The sequence below is a fragment of the Balaenoptera physalus genome (assembly GCF_965194825.1).
Source record: "Balaenoptera physalus genome assembly, chromosome: X".
NCBI classification, from domain to species: Eukaryota; Metazoa; Chordata; class Mammalia; order Artiodactyla; family Balaenopteridae; genus Balaenoptera; species Balaenoptera physalus.
The window spans coordinates 37,412,170-37,429,693 of record NC_138903.1 but is presented as its reverse complement, the minus strand read 5'-3'; the positions used below and the strand labels follow the sequence as shown (position 1 = coordinate 37,429,693).

Here is a 17,524-nt window from a genome sequence, read left to right as displayed (position 1 = left end):
GTCACTAGAGGAGAGCCGCATTAGAATCAGACTAAACATGCTGAAAAGTAGACTATAAACTGACATGAGAAGCAGCAGCAAAGCAGTTTAAAACATGCCCAGAATCGTGTTCAATGAGAACAGAAATGTTGAGGAAAAAAAAAAAAATCCCAAACTGAACCCGTAACTGCAGTGAATGAAATCTCTGCAATCTGGTGGAGAGGGGGATTAAGAGCAGTCAACACCCAGATATCTTCAGTTACTGAACTTCAGAATGCACCTGTGACCACTTCAACCAGGTCACTTAAAAAGGGCAAGAAAAAAAGCCATCGGAACAAATTTATATCTAAGCATCAAGACACTGGATATTTTCAAACATGACCCCTGTAAATCGTTTTTTGAAAAATATTATGATGTTGAAATTCAGCTGAGAGATGGAACGAACCCAGGAACACTTTAAAAGTGGGGAAATAATGAATTTATGTATTTAAGTATCTACAGAAATGTTAATAAACTTGGGTAAACATCTGCTAGACTAGAAATAATCTCAAGAATTTAGGCAGTTCCTCCAGAGCAGTTATCTTAAGTGTTCACTCCTCATAATTTACATAAAAGGGCCAGTGAACCACGCTTAGAATCCAATTTCACTCTATTTGAACCACCTTCAGCCATTTGACTCTTTTCCATCTTGCCATTCTAAGGCAACCTCTTTCCACGCTTTCGTTAAGTTGACTCAACTACCTTTCTATCTCCAAAATCAGTATAGCATATTATGCTCCAAAATTCTGCCCTACAAATTTAGGCTTCCTGCTCTGAAATTACAACTGATAAGCTCCGAAAATATAACTATCCAGAACCAAGTATGTCTTTACAATGCAAAAAAGTTCTTAATCATACTGTAAAACTAGAACTCAAAACTGCAACAAAAGGTGAATACATGTACTTTCATTAAGTGAAGCCATACCAAATTGCCAACATTTGACCATTTTTGACCCCCAAAACCAGAATAACCGTTTAATTTGGTTCATCACAACTTGTTAGAAGTTATCCAGTTAAGGCTCTTGTATCATCTCCAGTTAACTGGCAGCAGCTGCCTGCAGCAATGTGTGGTGAAACTGGATGTCAGCAAATAAAACTAAAGGTAGACAAGGCACACCCAGGCCATCTCTATCAACCTGACCCCAAATACATTCTTATCCCTAAGTACTTACCACACTTGTTAGATTACTAATACATTTGATTTTTACCCAATTCATTTTTCCACTGTTCAACCATCCTTTGTATCAAGTGCTTCCAAGAACAGAGATTCCCCCCCCCATAAATTTCAAACTATAATCAATAAGGTGTATAATAAGGACCTTTTAGATTTCCATCTATTACAAAAATCCTTTTTTCACTCTACTCCAAACACACACCATCTTCATCATTTATTAAAATTGCACCAGAGTAATTCTGTATCCAAGAGGCATTTCAAAATCAGCACTGGATGGCAACCCAAAAAATTACATCTTACAACTAACTCTTCAGGCAAGAGCACAACTTTATTTTCACCTCTAATAATAAACCACAATTGACAACAACAAAAGAAACTGTGCAGTTCAACTTTTTATTTTAATAAAATCAGAATATGCACAGCACATGCAGTGCTAGCATCTAAACTAATACAATAAGCAATTACTAAAGCTACAGTGACTTGAGGTTCAATCTTCACATTCAGCAAGTTTAAATCCATCTTATGTGATTTTTGAAACCTTATAACTGAAAATATTGCTTGCTGATAAAACTTGCTCAAATGCTATCACTGAATGTACAAGTCACTGATTATGCCAATACAACAAAGATAACCACATGTTTGAGGATTGCAATGAGCCAGACATTCACTGAAAAAAAAAAAATACACACAACGAAACAAAACTCACACAATATCTGAGAATCTGGACACTTCGTATCAGTGTTTTGAAGTGTTTCATTAATATCTTAAGACAAGTGTATCAAAACCTTGGCATGATTCAATTTAAAGTCGCCAATTTTATTTTTACTAACATCAGAAAGTTATGGCTACACTGCCAATGCCGGGTCTGCTTAATTTGACTTAAGAGTTTAATATGACTTAACATTAAAAGCTCACACTACCCCGAAATATATAATTTCACGCATACGGTGACATTCAACATTCAAGTGCCAGTGTTTTTGTACTGTCTTTTGGTCAAGTTTCTTTAAACTTTCAAAGAATCACTTTTAGGCTTACAAAAATAAATATTTGTCAAAATGTTCAATAAATATTACATAAAACTAGCAGCAAAAAGTATCTAGAAATCTGTCGTGTGCAAATAGTTTTCTTCCCAACTATCATTCCCATGGTCCCAAATAAGTTTTAGAATCTAGTCCCATCCCCTTCCTAGACAAGCTGCGTTCAACAATCTCCAAGAGACAAAATAAGATTGGAAGTATAAGGACACGCACACAAGACATATATATAAAATTCTCTGAATGTGCAATAAAAGAAGTACTTTGTAAAAAGTTATGGGCAAAATGTACAAGGGCCTAAACCTAGACTAATTGAAATAGCACCATAACAAATGACCTCAATACTGTCAAGTGCACCTACTTAATAAAAGTTTTAGAACAAGGCACAATACACTTGAAAATCTATTGCACTTTAGGAAATTTTTGCCATCTTCCTATGCCACTGTAAAAAGATTGAGCGTTTTGATCACCGCATTCTGGCCACAAAATTAGCACAGAATTCAAAGTGGCAGAGGCATTTTAGTGGTGGACAATGCTCATCTTTGGCCAGATTTAGCATAAACAGACTATAAATACAATGGAAACCTATGCAACTAAAACTGACTAAAACTGCACTGTATAGCAGAATTGACACCTTGTGCAGTTATGTACATATTTCCAACCTGTGTGATCTCAAAGATTTCAGTTTGTTACTCTTCTGGAGCCATTTTTACAAAGTCTATAGTAAGCCAGTTTAACATCTCAACGCAGCTTGAACAGAGTAATGTAAATCGGCATTTAAAATAAAGCCTGCTGCATTAATTCTTCCTGTTCATACCCTCTTGACCAAAAAACATCAACACTAGCATGCGTTATTAGACCAAAAATCATCCAGGGCCCTAATGAGGGCTGGTCATTGCTGTGGTCAGCCATTCTACCATTTCAGTTTCATTTATGGCAGGCATTTAAAAAGTCTAAGTAGATGAATTCTCCTAAAAACCTATCTCAAGTTATCAGACCTTTAAACTTTCCCTGTAATAGTATGCCCACATCTGGCTAGCTCATAATTAATGATCTGCCTAAACATTGAAAGAGGAATTGCTGTATTTACTTGCATTAACTTTGAAAACAGTGCTTTGAATGTATGCATGTATTCATACATCACCTCATCATGACTGGAATGGCTTGTTTAAAGACTATCAGGTTCTAAATACCTATCCAGGATAGAGTGAGCAAATCAGAACTTTAACTTAATACAGTTTGCCACATTAGAAACTAATTCCATTAATATGCTTCAAGACGTTTGTTGTTTGTTTTCCCCCAATCTGCAAGTATCAAAAAGCCCTAATGCAGGCTACCGCATAAGTTTTTTCCTTATAATATTTATGGATGAATCGATGATTCCTGTTAAGTTGTATCACACCTGTGTGCCAAGGTTTGATTTTAGCCCAAGTTCAGTATATTTATTTTGTCAAAACAATTGGTATCTTGAGCATTACTGAGCCAACAGGACATCAAAATAAAAAGTTGTCTAAAGTTAAAGGCACAGTACATTAACAAACAAATGATCCTCAGTCACAAAATTATAAATGCAGTTTGGGATGGGGGTTGGGAGGGGAGTTAATCCAAACTACAGCAATGAAGTCTTCAAACCACCTTCTGAACAGGGCTGCTGATTGTTCCTTTCAACTCTTCATGTGACCTTGAGCTCCCTTAAAAAAAAAATTTCAGTGGAGAATCACAGCTGGTAATGTACTGCGAGTTCTTGAAGCTACACAAGGTATAGTCTGGCTAAGTTACATGTGGTTTCCATATTAGCTTGTTTGGCAGGGTGACCTACTGCAAAGCAGGTTCAGTTACCCCACCAGTCAACCCCCTGGGAGTTATAATTTCCTCCATATCCATCACTGTTGTAAAAGCCTCCATAGCCACCTAATGAAAGATTTAAAAAAGAGAAAAATTAATTAAGTCATCCACTATTTAATACAATCTTTCCTTCTTTATTTTTGATGCAAAATTACAGAAAGCAATCTACAGGGCCGAACTTCCCAATATTTTAAATTATGCTTTGAAAAAGATGGAAAAGAAAAAAAACCCCTTCCCAAAGATATGAGGTTAAAAATAAACATTACCTCCACCAAACCCTCTGCTGCTGCCATGGCCGCCTCCACCACTGCGGCTGCTGCTGGCGCGGCTGCTGCCAAAGCTGGAACTGCTGGGACCACTACTCTGTCGATAGTCTCTGGCACCAAATCCTCCACTGAATCTACTACTACAAGGACAAAATGTGTTAGAGTTCACATAAAGATGAAATTTCGACCAGATAACCCAAATCTTGTTAAAACTTCCCAATGACCAATATCTGATTTTCCAATTCAAACAATTCCATCCAGCCCTATCTTCCCTAATAGTGATTTTTAAAAGGCCTTAGCTGTGAAAAGGCTGACACCAACTTAATGTCACTTAAATAACCTTGAAAAGTTAACCTTGGACATAGCACCCATCCCCATCATTATACACCATTTGTTAACTCACCTTTTGGATCGTCCACGACTGCTACCCTTGTAGTGGTGTTCATAAGCCATGTTTTCTAACCAAGATGGCACTTCTTGTTTAGCTTCAACAAGAAGATCCAACAAATCCTTGGTAATATTTATGTTCCTCTCATTAAAGAATGAGGTGGCAAGGCCTAAAACAGTTCCAAAAAGTACATAAATTAAGGTCTTCCAAAAAGTACATAAATTAAGGTCTTCCATAAAGTAGCACAGTATTACTTTCATATTAGAGTACTAAGTAGAATACTAAAAAAACAGCACTATAAAAAAGCGCTACTATTTGCTATTTAACCAACTCAAAGTTCTTTGAACAAACCCTGACTTTTCCTTCCACTTCTGCTAAGATATATCTTAATCGCATTCCTTGAAAATAGGAGTTCTTCTAATAAGATCCTGAAAGTTCTTTGCTGCAAGAACCACACTGAAAATCAGAAACCACCACACCATCAAGTAACCACACACTTACCAAGGTTTCCTACACGTCCTGTACGGCCAATGCGATGTACATATTCTTCAATATCACTGGGCAAGTCAAAATTGATAACATGTTTCACATTTGAAATGTCCAGTCCTCTTGCTGCTACCTAGAAAATAACTTGTTACATATGGTCCATTTAAAAGAAAGCAAATAGTTGAACATGGCGACCTTGAGAATAAGATTATATTATACATACTGCTGTAGCCACTAGAATCGGGCTTTTTCCTGAGCGGAACTGGTGAAGAGCCTCTTCTCTATCTCTCTGAGATCGGTCTCCATGGATACTCGTACAGGCATATCCTTCATGGTACAAGAAATCCTCTAGAGAATCTGCACCCTTTTTGGTCTCCACAAACACTAAGGTCAGTGAATCTTTGCCTGAAGTTAAAATATTACAAGGTTTCTGTCACTAAGAGTGGCTTGGTTCTCTTTGCACTTAATAAACTTGCAAATAGAGGCAATTAAAATAGACCGTTTCAACAGAATGTTTTGGATGAGGAGGAAAAGCAATAAAGGTGATCCAAATGGATTTATTACCTAAACCACCAAAGTGATGCTAAAATTATACCTGTTGCATTTAGAAGGTCAAGCAGAAATGACCGTTTGTCTGACTCTTCCACCCAGACTACTTTCTGTGTGATGTTCTCAGAGGTAGAGCCAACTCTTCCTACGGCCAGAAAGATATACTCATCCAAGAAATCACGAGCAAGCATCTGAAAGAAAAAAAATTTTATTATCTATTGAGATAAACAAATTCCTAACGAAATAAGATTTGCAGCATCAAACAATACCTGTATTTCCTTCGGGAAAGTAGCACTAAACATCATAGTGTGGCGAACTCCCTTTGGTGGCATAGTATCTTGTTCAACGATTCTACGTATTTGAGGCTCAAACCCCATATCCAACATCCGATCAGCTTCATCTAACACCAAGTATCTGCCATGAAAAAAAAAAAATCCAGTTTAGAATTTGAGGACAAAAGACAGTTTTAATACAGCTGTTTCTATAAGCACAATTAATTATTCATTCAGGTAGTTAAATTCCTCACACCACACAATTTGACCCATGTACGTGAGACAAAGCACAGGATGTTTGCCACTAAATAAATGGTCCAAGATAGTACACCCAAATTAGCTCTTATACTTGACTCTGGTCCCAAAGTCTGGTCATTCTCAGACTCTACTAAAATGTCACTGATTTTTCAACATTAAAATTACAATGAGCAAACTTTCTGGAAAAGCTGGAAGACTAAAATAAATCTCTTCTCCATCTTAAAATTTATGGACAAATTCCACAAAACTAATGGCCAGTAATTTTTTAAATTAATGCATTCCACACATTTAAAAATTAACATACTTGCAGAAGTCTAATCCAATCTTCCCTCTTTCCATCATATCCACTAGACGTCCTGGAGTGGCTACTAACAAGTGGCATCCACGTTCTAAGTCTCGAATTTGCTGACCAATATCAGCACCCCCATAAACCACGCAAGGACGAACTCTAGATCGGTATGAAAACTGTAAGCAAAGAAATTTTATCAACTTTAAGGCCAAGATTTTTACGTGGTCATAGAACACTGCATCAGAATCAATGAGAAAGCCGATGATCTCTGAAATGCATACTTACTTTCCTGGCTTCCTCGTAGATCTGTACAGCCAATTCTCTAGTTGGTGCTAACACCAAGGAGATTGGGTATTGTTTGCGGCGCCCATACCGTCCATTTTCCTAAGAAATAATTTATAAGTTAAACTCTTAACATCCTTTTTTAAAGGTTCATTACACATAATTCCCTTCTGTAATTCACGGATTATATGTAAAAACTGTTTCTAATTATATAGGTTAGAATACAAGTCTTACTGTCATTTAGAAAGCTTTCTCAACAGCTACCTACAAGGTTCTACAATCATTTCCCATTTTATACAGAAATATTTACCTTCATGGCCCTCAAAGCCTCGCCTGGACCATCAGAATAAATCTGACTCAAGATGGGCAAAAGAAATGCTGCAGTTTTTCCAGACCCTGTTTAAAAGAAAGCATATTCATTTAACCACAGAAAAACCTGCTTATTATTTTTGAATATATATTGGTAGATGACAGTGTTTTTTTTTAACTGCCCAACAACTTAACAATTAATTAGCAATTTTACTTTATTCCCAAATTAATTTTCTAAAAATTAATGGCTAATTAAAAAAATACCAAGTGACAACTGATCAATCTGTAATAGGAGTTAGCAAACTAAGGCCCAACCTGTATCTTTGTAAATAAAGCTTTACTGGAATATAGCTGTGACCAATAATTTTACATATCATCTATGGCTGCCTTCATACAACAGCAGAGCTGAATAGTTGCAACAGAGACCACATGGTCCATAATCCAAAAAAATATTTTGTTCATTTACAGAAAATGTATACCAAACTCTGGTCACTCACAATGTAGTAGTATTCACTTCTTCGCATTTGTGCAAAGAGAGCAGGAATTCTGTCTCAAAACTGGTGTCAATTTCAATTTTTTTTTTAACACTTCCTTGAAGGTACTGTACATACTGATAATGTATAAAGGATGACATTCTCACTCTTCCATAGGGAAAGAAAGATACCAAATTATTCAAGTGCCATATATTTTTATTGGGAGAATCTTGTCACTCTTTCAAACTGGCCAAACTCACACAGATATAATAAAGCCTGTTCTCAATTCAGAGGCTATAACTACCCCCATTCCCAAAAGATGGGAGGTAAGGACCCTTTTCCCTTGGCCACATTCCCATGGATCGCAAGCTATTCTCTAATCTTATCCTTCTTATCCCAGATACAATAATGTTATAGTGCTAACTTTCCCACCACTGCAATCACAATAACCTACCTATCCCTGTTGCAGCAATATCAGGGTCATGACTTTCTATAGGCTATCCCCAAGACACCCTAATGGAAACACTAGAGGTAATACAGGATCCAAAGGGCTAAGACAAAAGAGATACCATCCAGCTACTCCTTATCTATATCAAAGTATACTAGTCAGGCTACAAACAGGACTCGAGCTTCCTCATGAAACTTAGATACTTCATGCGTATTTTTTTGGTATTGGTTTTATGAGAGCAAGCAGAGTTAAGGTATCCTGGACAACTTTTTACTTTACCAAGTCTGCTTACCTGTTTGGGCACAAGCCATCAAGTCTCTCTTCTCTTTGATAATAGGAATAGCATGCTTTTGCACTGGAGTCGGACGAGTGTAGCGAGTAAGCTCAATGTTTCCCATAATAATTTCTCCCATCTCAACATCACTGAACTGTCAAGAAATTCATCAGGGTTAAATAGGTAGAAATGCTACCTGGAGCCATTTTGCTTCATACAAATACAATGGGGGAAAAAACCCCTATCAACCAACTTGTACTTTAGTTTACAGCTGCTTTAAATAAAAGTTATCGTGTTACATTTTGAGGGGCAGGGGGAAAAAACAACAACAACAACCCCCTAAGCTTAACCTACACTGGAAAAGTTTTGGGTTCCTCCCATGTCTGACCTATTTTCTATTTCAAATTTTAGTAATGGTAACATTGAACTCAATCTCCCCCTTTCCACAAACCAACGAGGCAGGCTTTTAGAGTAACTTTAAAAGATTGTTAACACAAAGCAGGCATGGTCTATATAGGCCTTTAGGAAGCCCATCTCATCTTGATGTGCTGTGAAAATACTTATACTTCCCTCTGTCTTAAAGGTCAAGCAAAAATACTTACACTTTCAATGTGTGGAGGACAGTTGTTGCCTGTTGCCTCAACTGGAATGTCATCGTATTTTTCAAAGTTAATCCCGGTGTTGCCTCCAGAAAAAAGTTCTCTGAAATCAGAAGATCTGTAAGTTTGTTATACTAGCCAATAAGGCTTCATCACAATTAACATACATTTCAAAAACTTACTGTTCCAAGCGTTCACTTGGCGGGAGTGGTTTTGACCAATCATCTTCATCTGATTTGTCACACCAGCGACTATTTCCGCCACGTTCATATTTTCCAAAGCCACCTCTTTCACCACGGCTGCCAATGCTGTCATAGTCACCTCGTCCACGATCATCAAACCTGAACAGCACAAGCAATTAATCAGAATCTTATCATTTAACCATTATCAGATTCCTACCACTACTCTAGAACTGTGCCTGAAGAGAGTTCATTATGACTAATTTCAAGGATGTCAACAGCCCAGCTCAGGCTTACTCTTATTTGACAAATAAGGCCCTCTAACCAGATTGTATCATTTACATATTTTCTAAATTCAGTATCCTTCTTTATTCTTATTACACAGCCTACACAGGCGTCATACATGTTGAAATTGAATCACGTCTTTATACTTGAAACTAATAGAGTATTGTAAATCAACTGTAGTTCAATAAAAACAAACAAACTACGTTTGGGAGGGGCGGGGGGAGAAGAATCAGTCTTATACACATGAAACCAGCATATAACTTACACCTTTAAATGTTCTCATCCAAATATTTCTAGTGGTAGGGAAAAGAGGAAAGTATCACACCAAATATCAATTGTCCCAGTTATATCAGGATGCTACTTAAAGGACAATTCACCTGTGTGACAAACTTTGGATAAAAAGGTAGAAAATAATCCTTACCTGAATTAAGATGTTTTTAGTTTTAGGCCTGTTTTCGAAAAATCAGGACACAGAGGACTAACCACAGCTATTAGGCGCATGAGGTCAGTTCACCACACTTGTGTAATCAAAAATATAAGGTGTTTAAAAATCGTCATATAGAATATCCACGAAAATGTCAACCAAATTAGGCCATTCACTAAAACTCTTTTAAGTAGAATATGTAAAACTAGAGAAATATAAAAATAACTGATTTCATTATGCCAAAAAGCATGTTCTTCTAATTCTTGAATAACAAGTTCAATTTAGTAGACCTCTTACAGTTAATACATAAATATGATTAAACAGACATAATACCAATTTCTAAATTGTTGTATTGTACATGTAAAAAAGGCAAGAAAATAAGAAATCACTCACCTTCCCCTTGATCCACTTCCACGATCACTGAAGAAACTAGACTTCCCTCTTGAATCACTACGGCAACCAAAACTGCTGTATGCATCCTTATCTTTACTAGAACTCCACCCTGAACTGTCTTTATCATAGAATCCTTCAAAACAAAAAAAAAAAAAGCAAACCCATTTTATTATATTATTTAGAAAATGACAATACTTTAAAACATGTTTCCGAATCTGAAGCCCTCTAACTGACTATCCCATCTCTGGACCAGAGGGACAATGGAAATATTCCTACCACGGCACTAGAATATACTGTGCACTAAACAAAGCAATCGACAGTCTGAAAATGTTCTGAATGAATACCACTTCTAAAAGGTCAATAGCTTTGCCTGTAACACAATGATTATGGTATTGTTACATGACCATCACAATTTAACTTCCATTCATTTTATAAGTGTGAATGAGTTTACTAGGAGTTACCATTATTTCAATGTCTCTTAAAAGTGACATTCATTTAAAACATTAAGAATGTCAGTTTACTTGGATTAATACAGTATTTCTTAGTTTCAACAGTAAAAAGTTTAAGAACAGTGCTCTGTTCACATGAAGTACATACTACCAGATGAGAATTAGGAATATATAGAAAAAAGGAAAATCCTCATCCCTACACAACTCAGTGTAGACAGGTTCCTAGGGTACAGCTATAAACATTCAGTAAGAGCGGATGACAAAGGTGTAAATTACCCCAACAGGTAGACGGTTTAAAGACAAGTAGAGGGTTTAACTAGCTTCAGTGACACTTTATTAAACAGTCAGAGATAGTTTATAAGTTAAGTTACTTTCCTTCCACCTCCTGCCTCTACCAGCCAGGTGATCAACAGTCTTAGCTACCAATAAAGAGCTGAGTTAGATTTCTAAGATCTCTTTCAGCTCTAACTCCTATATGATACTGCCTCTCTCCCTGCTGATTCCTGTCATTGCAACAAAGGGAGAAAAGCACTAAATATACATAGGAGTCAATTTCAGCTACTGCATTCTAAGAAATGAGCACCCATGACGATAAAGACTCTACAGTAAATAAAAGCAATGATATGATATCTGTAAAACAGGACTGATGATAAATATCAGATGGTTTGTTATAAAGATTAAATAAGATGGTGTATTAATAGCATTTGATATAGGGTTTATCTTACAGTAGACAAAGTGAATGCTGGCTACAAATAAATACCTATGGAATCCAAAAAAAAAGCAATGATATGATAGCTAAGAAATTATAATACACATTTTATATTCCATGTATTGCCAGGGAAAGTGAAGCTAACACGGACTACCTATGGATATGGAGAAACGACAGCAAACCATGTGCTTCTGTGGACTCTCCACCCTTCCAATCCTGCCTTCCTTATCCACTATCTTCCCTCTTCTTGACCTTCAGTTTTCCTGACCTTCCCCCTTTCCTCCAAATCTCAGATCACCTATTTTATGGAATACACAGCACCCAAACAATTGTCCAATTGTCCCATAATATGAGCCATATACTAGTTCTCTGTCACTTATTTACAAAGTTAATGGGAAAAGACCAGCTGTTGTTGATACCTTTTAGACAAGACCCTTCAAATGAAGCAGTTAAGGCAAGGAGATAAAGCCAGAGAATCACTCCCATCTATTGGGAGCGTGCCCAATGCTTGTTAACTATTCCCCAATAACCCCATCTTCATTTTGGCACCTCTGCAAGACAGAAATAACTGGGTTGTCATCACTATGCAGCAGTTTGGTTTACACAGTAATGGGTGCCCAATCACCTTTTTCAAATTGAAATCATGCTGTGAATGATTACAAACACAGGTTAAGCACAAGACTAGTGAAATTGTACAAAACCATGCCCTTGGCCTCAGAAGAGTTTGACATAGGAAATGCAGTTTTCCACTGTCTGACATTAGATGAGTTTTTCCAAAATGAGTAAACCCTAATATCTGAAATAGTTCTGCCAGTAGCAGAGGTGAGGCACAATGTTTACAGACTTCTCCAGGTGTCTCATTTTCCCTAGGCTCCAACTTCTAAATGCAGCAAGAATTAGGTATACCAAGTTGTTCAAAGGACTTACCTTTAGTAGCTTCTCTGTTCCTTAAGTGAGGAGGAATATAGCGCCCTTCTAAAAGAAATTAACAAAGTTAAACTTCATATTCCATAAAACTTTAAGTTAAAGCTTTTTGGCCAAAATTTGTGCTATTAAAAAACAGTCCTGGAAAGAAATTTTTTAAATCTATAGTCCTCCAGTCTGACTATGTACTTGGAAATTGAGAAGTGGGGGAAAAAAATCTACTTTTATTTTAAATGGGTTATTGCGTTAATAAGTAGAATTTTAAAAGGGAAAGGAGAAACTTTCCCTTTCCCTAGGTTTGACTTGGAACCTAATAGTTGAAATCTACAAATACATAAATTTAACTTGTCACTAGTGGTTAATTTAACACAATATTTTAAAAGGCCTGCTATGATTTCAGAGAATTGTCACAAACTAACAAAAGAGTTACAACGTTAAGTATTACTACAACAACCTAAAAAACATGTAACAAACATTAATAAATCATTTAACATGTAGCAGAAGTGTTACTATAACAACCCAAAAGTAATAAACATGTAACTAGCCACTAAGAGGCTTTTTTGTTTCTACCCTGGTTAAGTTCCAAGACATAGAATACATATGTAACAGGAAAGTTGCAAGAGGGGGAATGATTTCAAGGAACTGTGAATTTTAATTCGAGACTAGCAGAGGTTTAAGGAAAGTCAACTGTTTTTCTGTATGCACAAGAATACAGCCTAGACAATGGATGAGAATCAAAAGCAAATAATGTATATATCCACCAAGTAAAGTCAACTTGCTTTATTACTAGTTAATCTGCAATTTAACTTTTTCACTTCTGGGTTGAATTAATTATTAAAGATCTCTATTAGAATGATCAAGTCCTAAATGATTCTTAGCATGCCAAATAAAGTGAAATTTAAAACAAATACCAAGTAACTGAGCCCAGTGAGGCCCTCCTTGCCTAAAAATGAACACCTGCCCTTTACTATGCAACAAAGAGAGCTTGAAGAAATGGTGCTTTCAGACCTTACATACAGCCGATACACATTTTTTTTCTCTTTTTGGTTAATAGGGTAGGAAGAGACCTGAGCCAAAGCAGGTCTATTGCCAATAATAAACGACCAAGATCCCCTACACCTTAATACTAATCTCTACCAAGTATCCAAAAAACCCTTTTAAGAAAAAAAAAATTAAATAAAACTTCTATATCTAACTTTTCAAAAGAATACAACAATTCAGCATTTAAAATCCTAACCACCACCCCAAGATTCATTATGGCCTTGTTCTATTATTTTTTTTTAAAATATTTATTTATTTGGCCGCACCAGGTCTTAGTTACAACATGCGGGATTCTTTAGTTGTGGCATGCAGGATCTAGTTCCCTGACCAGGGATCGAACCCGGGCCCCCTGCATTGGGAGTGCAGAGTCTTAACCACTGCGCCAGCAGGGAAGTCCCTAGCCTTGTTCTATTATTAAGTCTCATGTTCTTCATGGGAAAGGGATAGCTGTAGCTGAAGAATGTGAATGTTCCCTTTATTCAGTTTAATTCTGGTAGATTCACTCTAATAGTGATATACACATTCCCATCACCTTTAAGCTGGGCTCAGGATTCATAATGGACATAATCAAACCCTTCTAGAGATCATTTGTGTTTTGTATAAGGTCCTTAATGATTGTTTTCATTCAAGAAAACTATTCCGTTTTGTTATAAAAAGACCACAAAGCGGGACTTCCACTGCAAGGGGCATGGGTTGTACCCCTGGTCGGGGAACTAAGATCCTGCATGCTGCGCGGTATGGCCAAAAAGAAAAAAAAAACAAAACAAAAAAACCCCAATGCTACCCACCTAATTCTTTACACAGTAAAAATTGGCAGAGAAATTCTTAAATTTTAAACAAATCCAACGAAATATTAAGGTATTAAAGCTCTAATACTCAGTAACACAGCATTGTAAATCAACTATATTTCAATGAAATAATTTTTTTTTAAAAAGCCCTAATATTCACAGTAAATCCATAAAATGTTTTACTTACTGCTGGCGGTACTTCCTCCACTCTGATTATCAGAAGAGTTCAGGTCTAGGCCAGCAAACTAGAAAAGAGTTAAACTTTGGTTAGCAGCCCATGTGCAGAAATATTACACTAAGAGAAAACTAGTCTTGCTCTCTAGCATTTACTAGCACTAGTTGCCCTGTCTGCCTCACCGGGGATGTGAAACTCTTAAGGAGAATGTGACTAGGAATGTGCTTCGGAGACAATTAGGTTGTAAGCAAATGCAAAATACTTTACTACAGTACTACTGTATATACTGCAGAAGGCACCACACCAAGATGGTGGTGCTATCCAGGAGAAACTGGGTCCAAATTTAAGTCATTCATTCAAAATGAATCTTCCCTGTAACGTTTTCCATAGTAAAAGTTCAAGAAATTTAAATTATTTAAAAATGTCAAATAGTCATTGGATTCATTTTAGCTCCAAACATTTGGAAACAAATGTTTTCAATGCCCCCAGCTTTCTACTTGGAATTATTTTAAACCTACAAAGCACACCTGAAGAATGTCAGAACAAAAATTTTATCGACCATTTCGTAGTTCCTTTATCCCTAAATACTGCACAAATATTTTAAATTAGAGTAGCCCTCTTCAGAACAAAAATTAATATAACCACCACTTACTGAGCACTACTAAGCACAACCCTATGAAGTAGGTACCTACTTGTTCTCCCACTTTCACAGTTAAGTTCAGAACACTTCGGACATAAATGGCACAACTGGCATTTAGTGTCCTTAATGAGTAGGACACATTTTACTGCCTTTATCTCCACGTCTACCCGTCCCTTTACACTGGTAGCTCAAAGCCTCAACATTCTAAAAAAGAGATCTATCTTCGTCGCATTCTGTAATAACTAAGCAAACTATTTACAAGCAATAGGGGGAAAACTATATGTGCCAAAAGCAGTGTTTCATTTTTTTAATGTACCCAGTCACAGCACTATTGCCACCTGTTTGCAAAGGTGATACGCTATACCATAACGTTTAAGTTCTCTGTTAAAAGCTCAAGATTATACTGTCAAATTGCAAGCATCATCAATGGAGGCACCGAAAATTGGAAGCAGATGCTAAATCTTGAAAAAAAAAAATGAGTATGGTAAGGCAGCTCATTTCCTAATTTCTATCAGCAAAAATGCTGTCATGTTTTCTCGGCACTAGTTATCTCAGCAACAGACTGATACTTTAACGCACAATAGGAACAAACTTTCTTTTTGCACTTGTTGCAGTACGTTTTGTTACGGCAAATGTTAAAACTGGGAACAGTCTATGCTCTTGATAAGAGATTTTTTATGTCTCTGCTCCATTTAACATATGACGCGTCAGCAATTTGGAGAATTCAAACTGATTCATTAATGGAAAAAATGCTCCCCCCAAAACAGGTCACTAAGTCCTTAAAAACATATTACACACGACTACATTAAAGTCTACTGACAATTCATTTGCGTCACTCGACTTCGTTTCAGAATTTCGGAGCTCGTGGTAGGCAGAAGTTTACTTAAAGGCAACAAACATCGCACTGAAGAGCTTCTCTGAAGCGCGGTGCCACTGTTGCTGAGGGATGCAGACTTCCTGCCACCTCAGCCCAGAACCTCTCCTCTACCTCTAAACCCTTAGAAGAGGGCGTTCCGGTTAAGACGACAGACCCGGAGCCTCTGACCTATTTCAAAATTTCAGTCCACAAGCAGCAACAAGTCAACAACAAAATTGTTTATTTCTCCCCAAACCACATTCCGGGTGTTTTCCTCTGGCCGAGTCCCTAATCAAACGCCCGCATCAAAGTGGCCTAACCCTGAGGACACTCGTACACTCCGTGGCACCCCCTCCCCCCAAACGACGCGCGGCCCTGGGCTAAATCGCCACACAGTGACTACCGTGAGCATGTGAAGCGGGGCGGCCGCAAACCCCCCTGACGTCTCCCCACCGCGTTCAACCTCGAACTCTAGAGCCCGGCGCCACCGCGCACGCAGCGGCCCATTCTTCCCTCCCTCCCTCCCTCCCTCCCTTCCCCCTCTCCCCTCCTCCCCCCCTCCCCCCCTAATCTTCTGCGTCACAAAACTTTCCACTCCGGAAACGCGGCCTCACGGGCCGTGGCTCCCGGCCTGCGGAAGCCGGGCTGGAGCGAAAAAGGCCTGCGGAAGGAAGCCCGGGAGGAACAAGATGCCCATCCATCCCCGTTTCCGGGCCCTCGGCGGCCCGGCCTCTCCCGCTCGTGGGCCGCAGCGCCGCCCAGCCACCCGACACCACACAAAGGAGGCCGCCGCCATTACCCCGCGCGAAGGCCACCCCCCGCGCCGCCCCCTCCCACATTCCAGGGCCGCGTTCCTCCTCCCGCTCACACGCGCGTGCACACACACACGCCAACGCCGCTCGGCTCTGACGGGAATCCCAGCCGCGCACGCCGCGAGCGCCGGAGCCCTCAGGACCAAAAAGGTCCCCATTCGTGAACCGCCGCGCCACCCCCCCCCCCCGTGGGTCACTAGTCAGTCGAGGTTCGCGCGTGCGCGCCTCCGCGAGAGCGCGCGCCCCCTCCCCCTCCGCCCGCCTGCGCCCGCACACACAAAAGCCGCCATTGTGCTCAGGCCGGGGACAATACCGCGAGCCAAGCAGGGGCCCCAGCGACAGCTACAAGTAGCATTCCTGTCACCTTCCCGTTCCCCCACAGCCCTGGGGCATTCACACTCACCAGCCCGAGGGACCCAGCAAATGGGAACTGAGGATACCAGCTAGCACTGCGCCACAAACCAGGTTAAGTGAGGGGAGGGAATTCATGCGGCAACAACCCTGGTAGGCTCCTTGCGGCTCACCTGCTGGTCCAGCCCGAGCGCATTTTCCACCGCCACATGACTCATCCCTGAAGAGTACCGAGAACTCGGAGTCTTCCGCTGCTGAGCTAATGTGTTTGGCTCACCGCAAAGGCCCTCTCACGGGAGAACTGCGGCTCTGAGGCGCACGGCGCGGCCACGGATCTAATATACCCGCTGGAACGGCTGCTACGTCAGCACGTAAGACGTGTGCCCTCCCTCTCACACCCGCACTCCTCCCGCCGCTACGACTTCTGCCTAGCTACTGCGCTCTCGTTTAGTCCTAACCTCGCGGGATTTCCTAGTCGGTCGCGTCCCCGGCTCGTCGTCCTACCTTGGCAGTGAGAGCGCCAAATGCTGTCCT

General features: G+C 39.2%; 1 protein-coding gene and 1 long non-coding RNA gene across 5 annotated transcripts; one reads left to right on the top strand and one right to left on the bottom strand.

The window, feature by feature from the left end:
- Positions 1–1,566: 1,566 nt before the first annotated feature.
- DDX3X (DEAD-box helicase 3 X-linked) lies at positions 1,567–17,320 on the bottom strand. 4 transcript variants are annotated; one of them, XM_082446477.1, is made up of 17 exons: positions 17,164–17,320; positions 14,344–14,401; positions 12,331–12,378; positions 10,246–10,378; positions 9,147–9,305; positions 8,968–9,082; positions 8,384–8,519; positions 7,172–7,257; positions 6,865–6,963; positions 6,595–6,755; positions 6,030–6,174; positions 5,807–5,951; positions 5,435–5,616; positions 5,227–5,344; positions 4,741–4,894; positions 4,338–4,477; positions 1,567–4,137 (listed from the first exon to the last, which is right to left on the bottom strand). In XM_082446477.1, the coding sequence occupies exons 1-17, from the start codon at positions 17,206–17,208 to the stop codon at positions 4,058–4,060; spliced, it is 2,004 nt and encodes a 667-aa protein (XP_082302603.1). In that variant the 5' UTR covers positions 17,209–17,320; the 3' UTR covers positions 1,567–4,057. The 4 variants fall into 4 exon arrangements, with proteins under 4 accessions (XP_082302603.1, XP_082302604.1, XP_082302605.1 ...); XM_082446478.1 differs by having other exon boundaries at positions 4,338–4,474; XM_082446479.1 differs by having other exon boundaries at positions 8,968–9,067.
- On the top strand, positions 12,385–14,143 carry LOC309652660. Its single transcript, XR_014258862.1, has 2 exons — positions 12,385–12,998; positions 13,048–14,143. It is a non-coding gene; the product is annotated as an uncharacterized lncRNA (long non-coding RNA).
- Positions 17,321–17,524: the final 204 nt, after the last annotated feature.

Bases quoted from the DNA above. Each gene is read 5' to 3' on its own strand.
- DDX3X (XM_082446477.1), bottom strand. From the start codon at position 17,208: ATGAGTCATGTGGCGGTGGAAAATGCGCTCGGGCTGGACCAGCAG. The intron at 14,402-17,163 runs GTGAGCCGCAAG...ACTCTTTTCTAG, and splicing joins CGCTCGGGCTGGACCAGCAG to TTTGCTGGCCTAGACCTGAA. The intron at 6,756-6,864 runs GTAAGTATGCAT...CTTTGCTTACAG, and splicing joins TCTACGAGGAAGCCAGGAAA to TTTTCATACCGATCTAGAGT.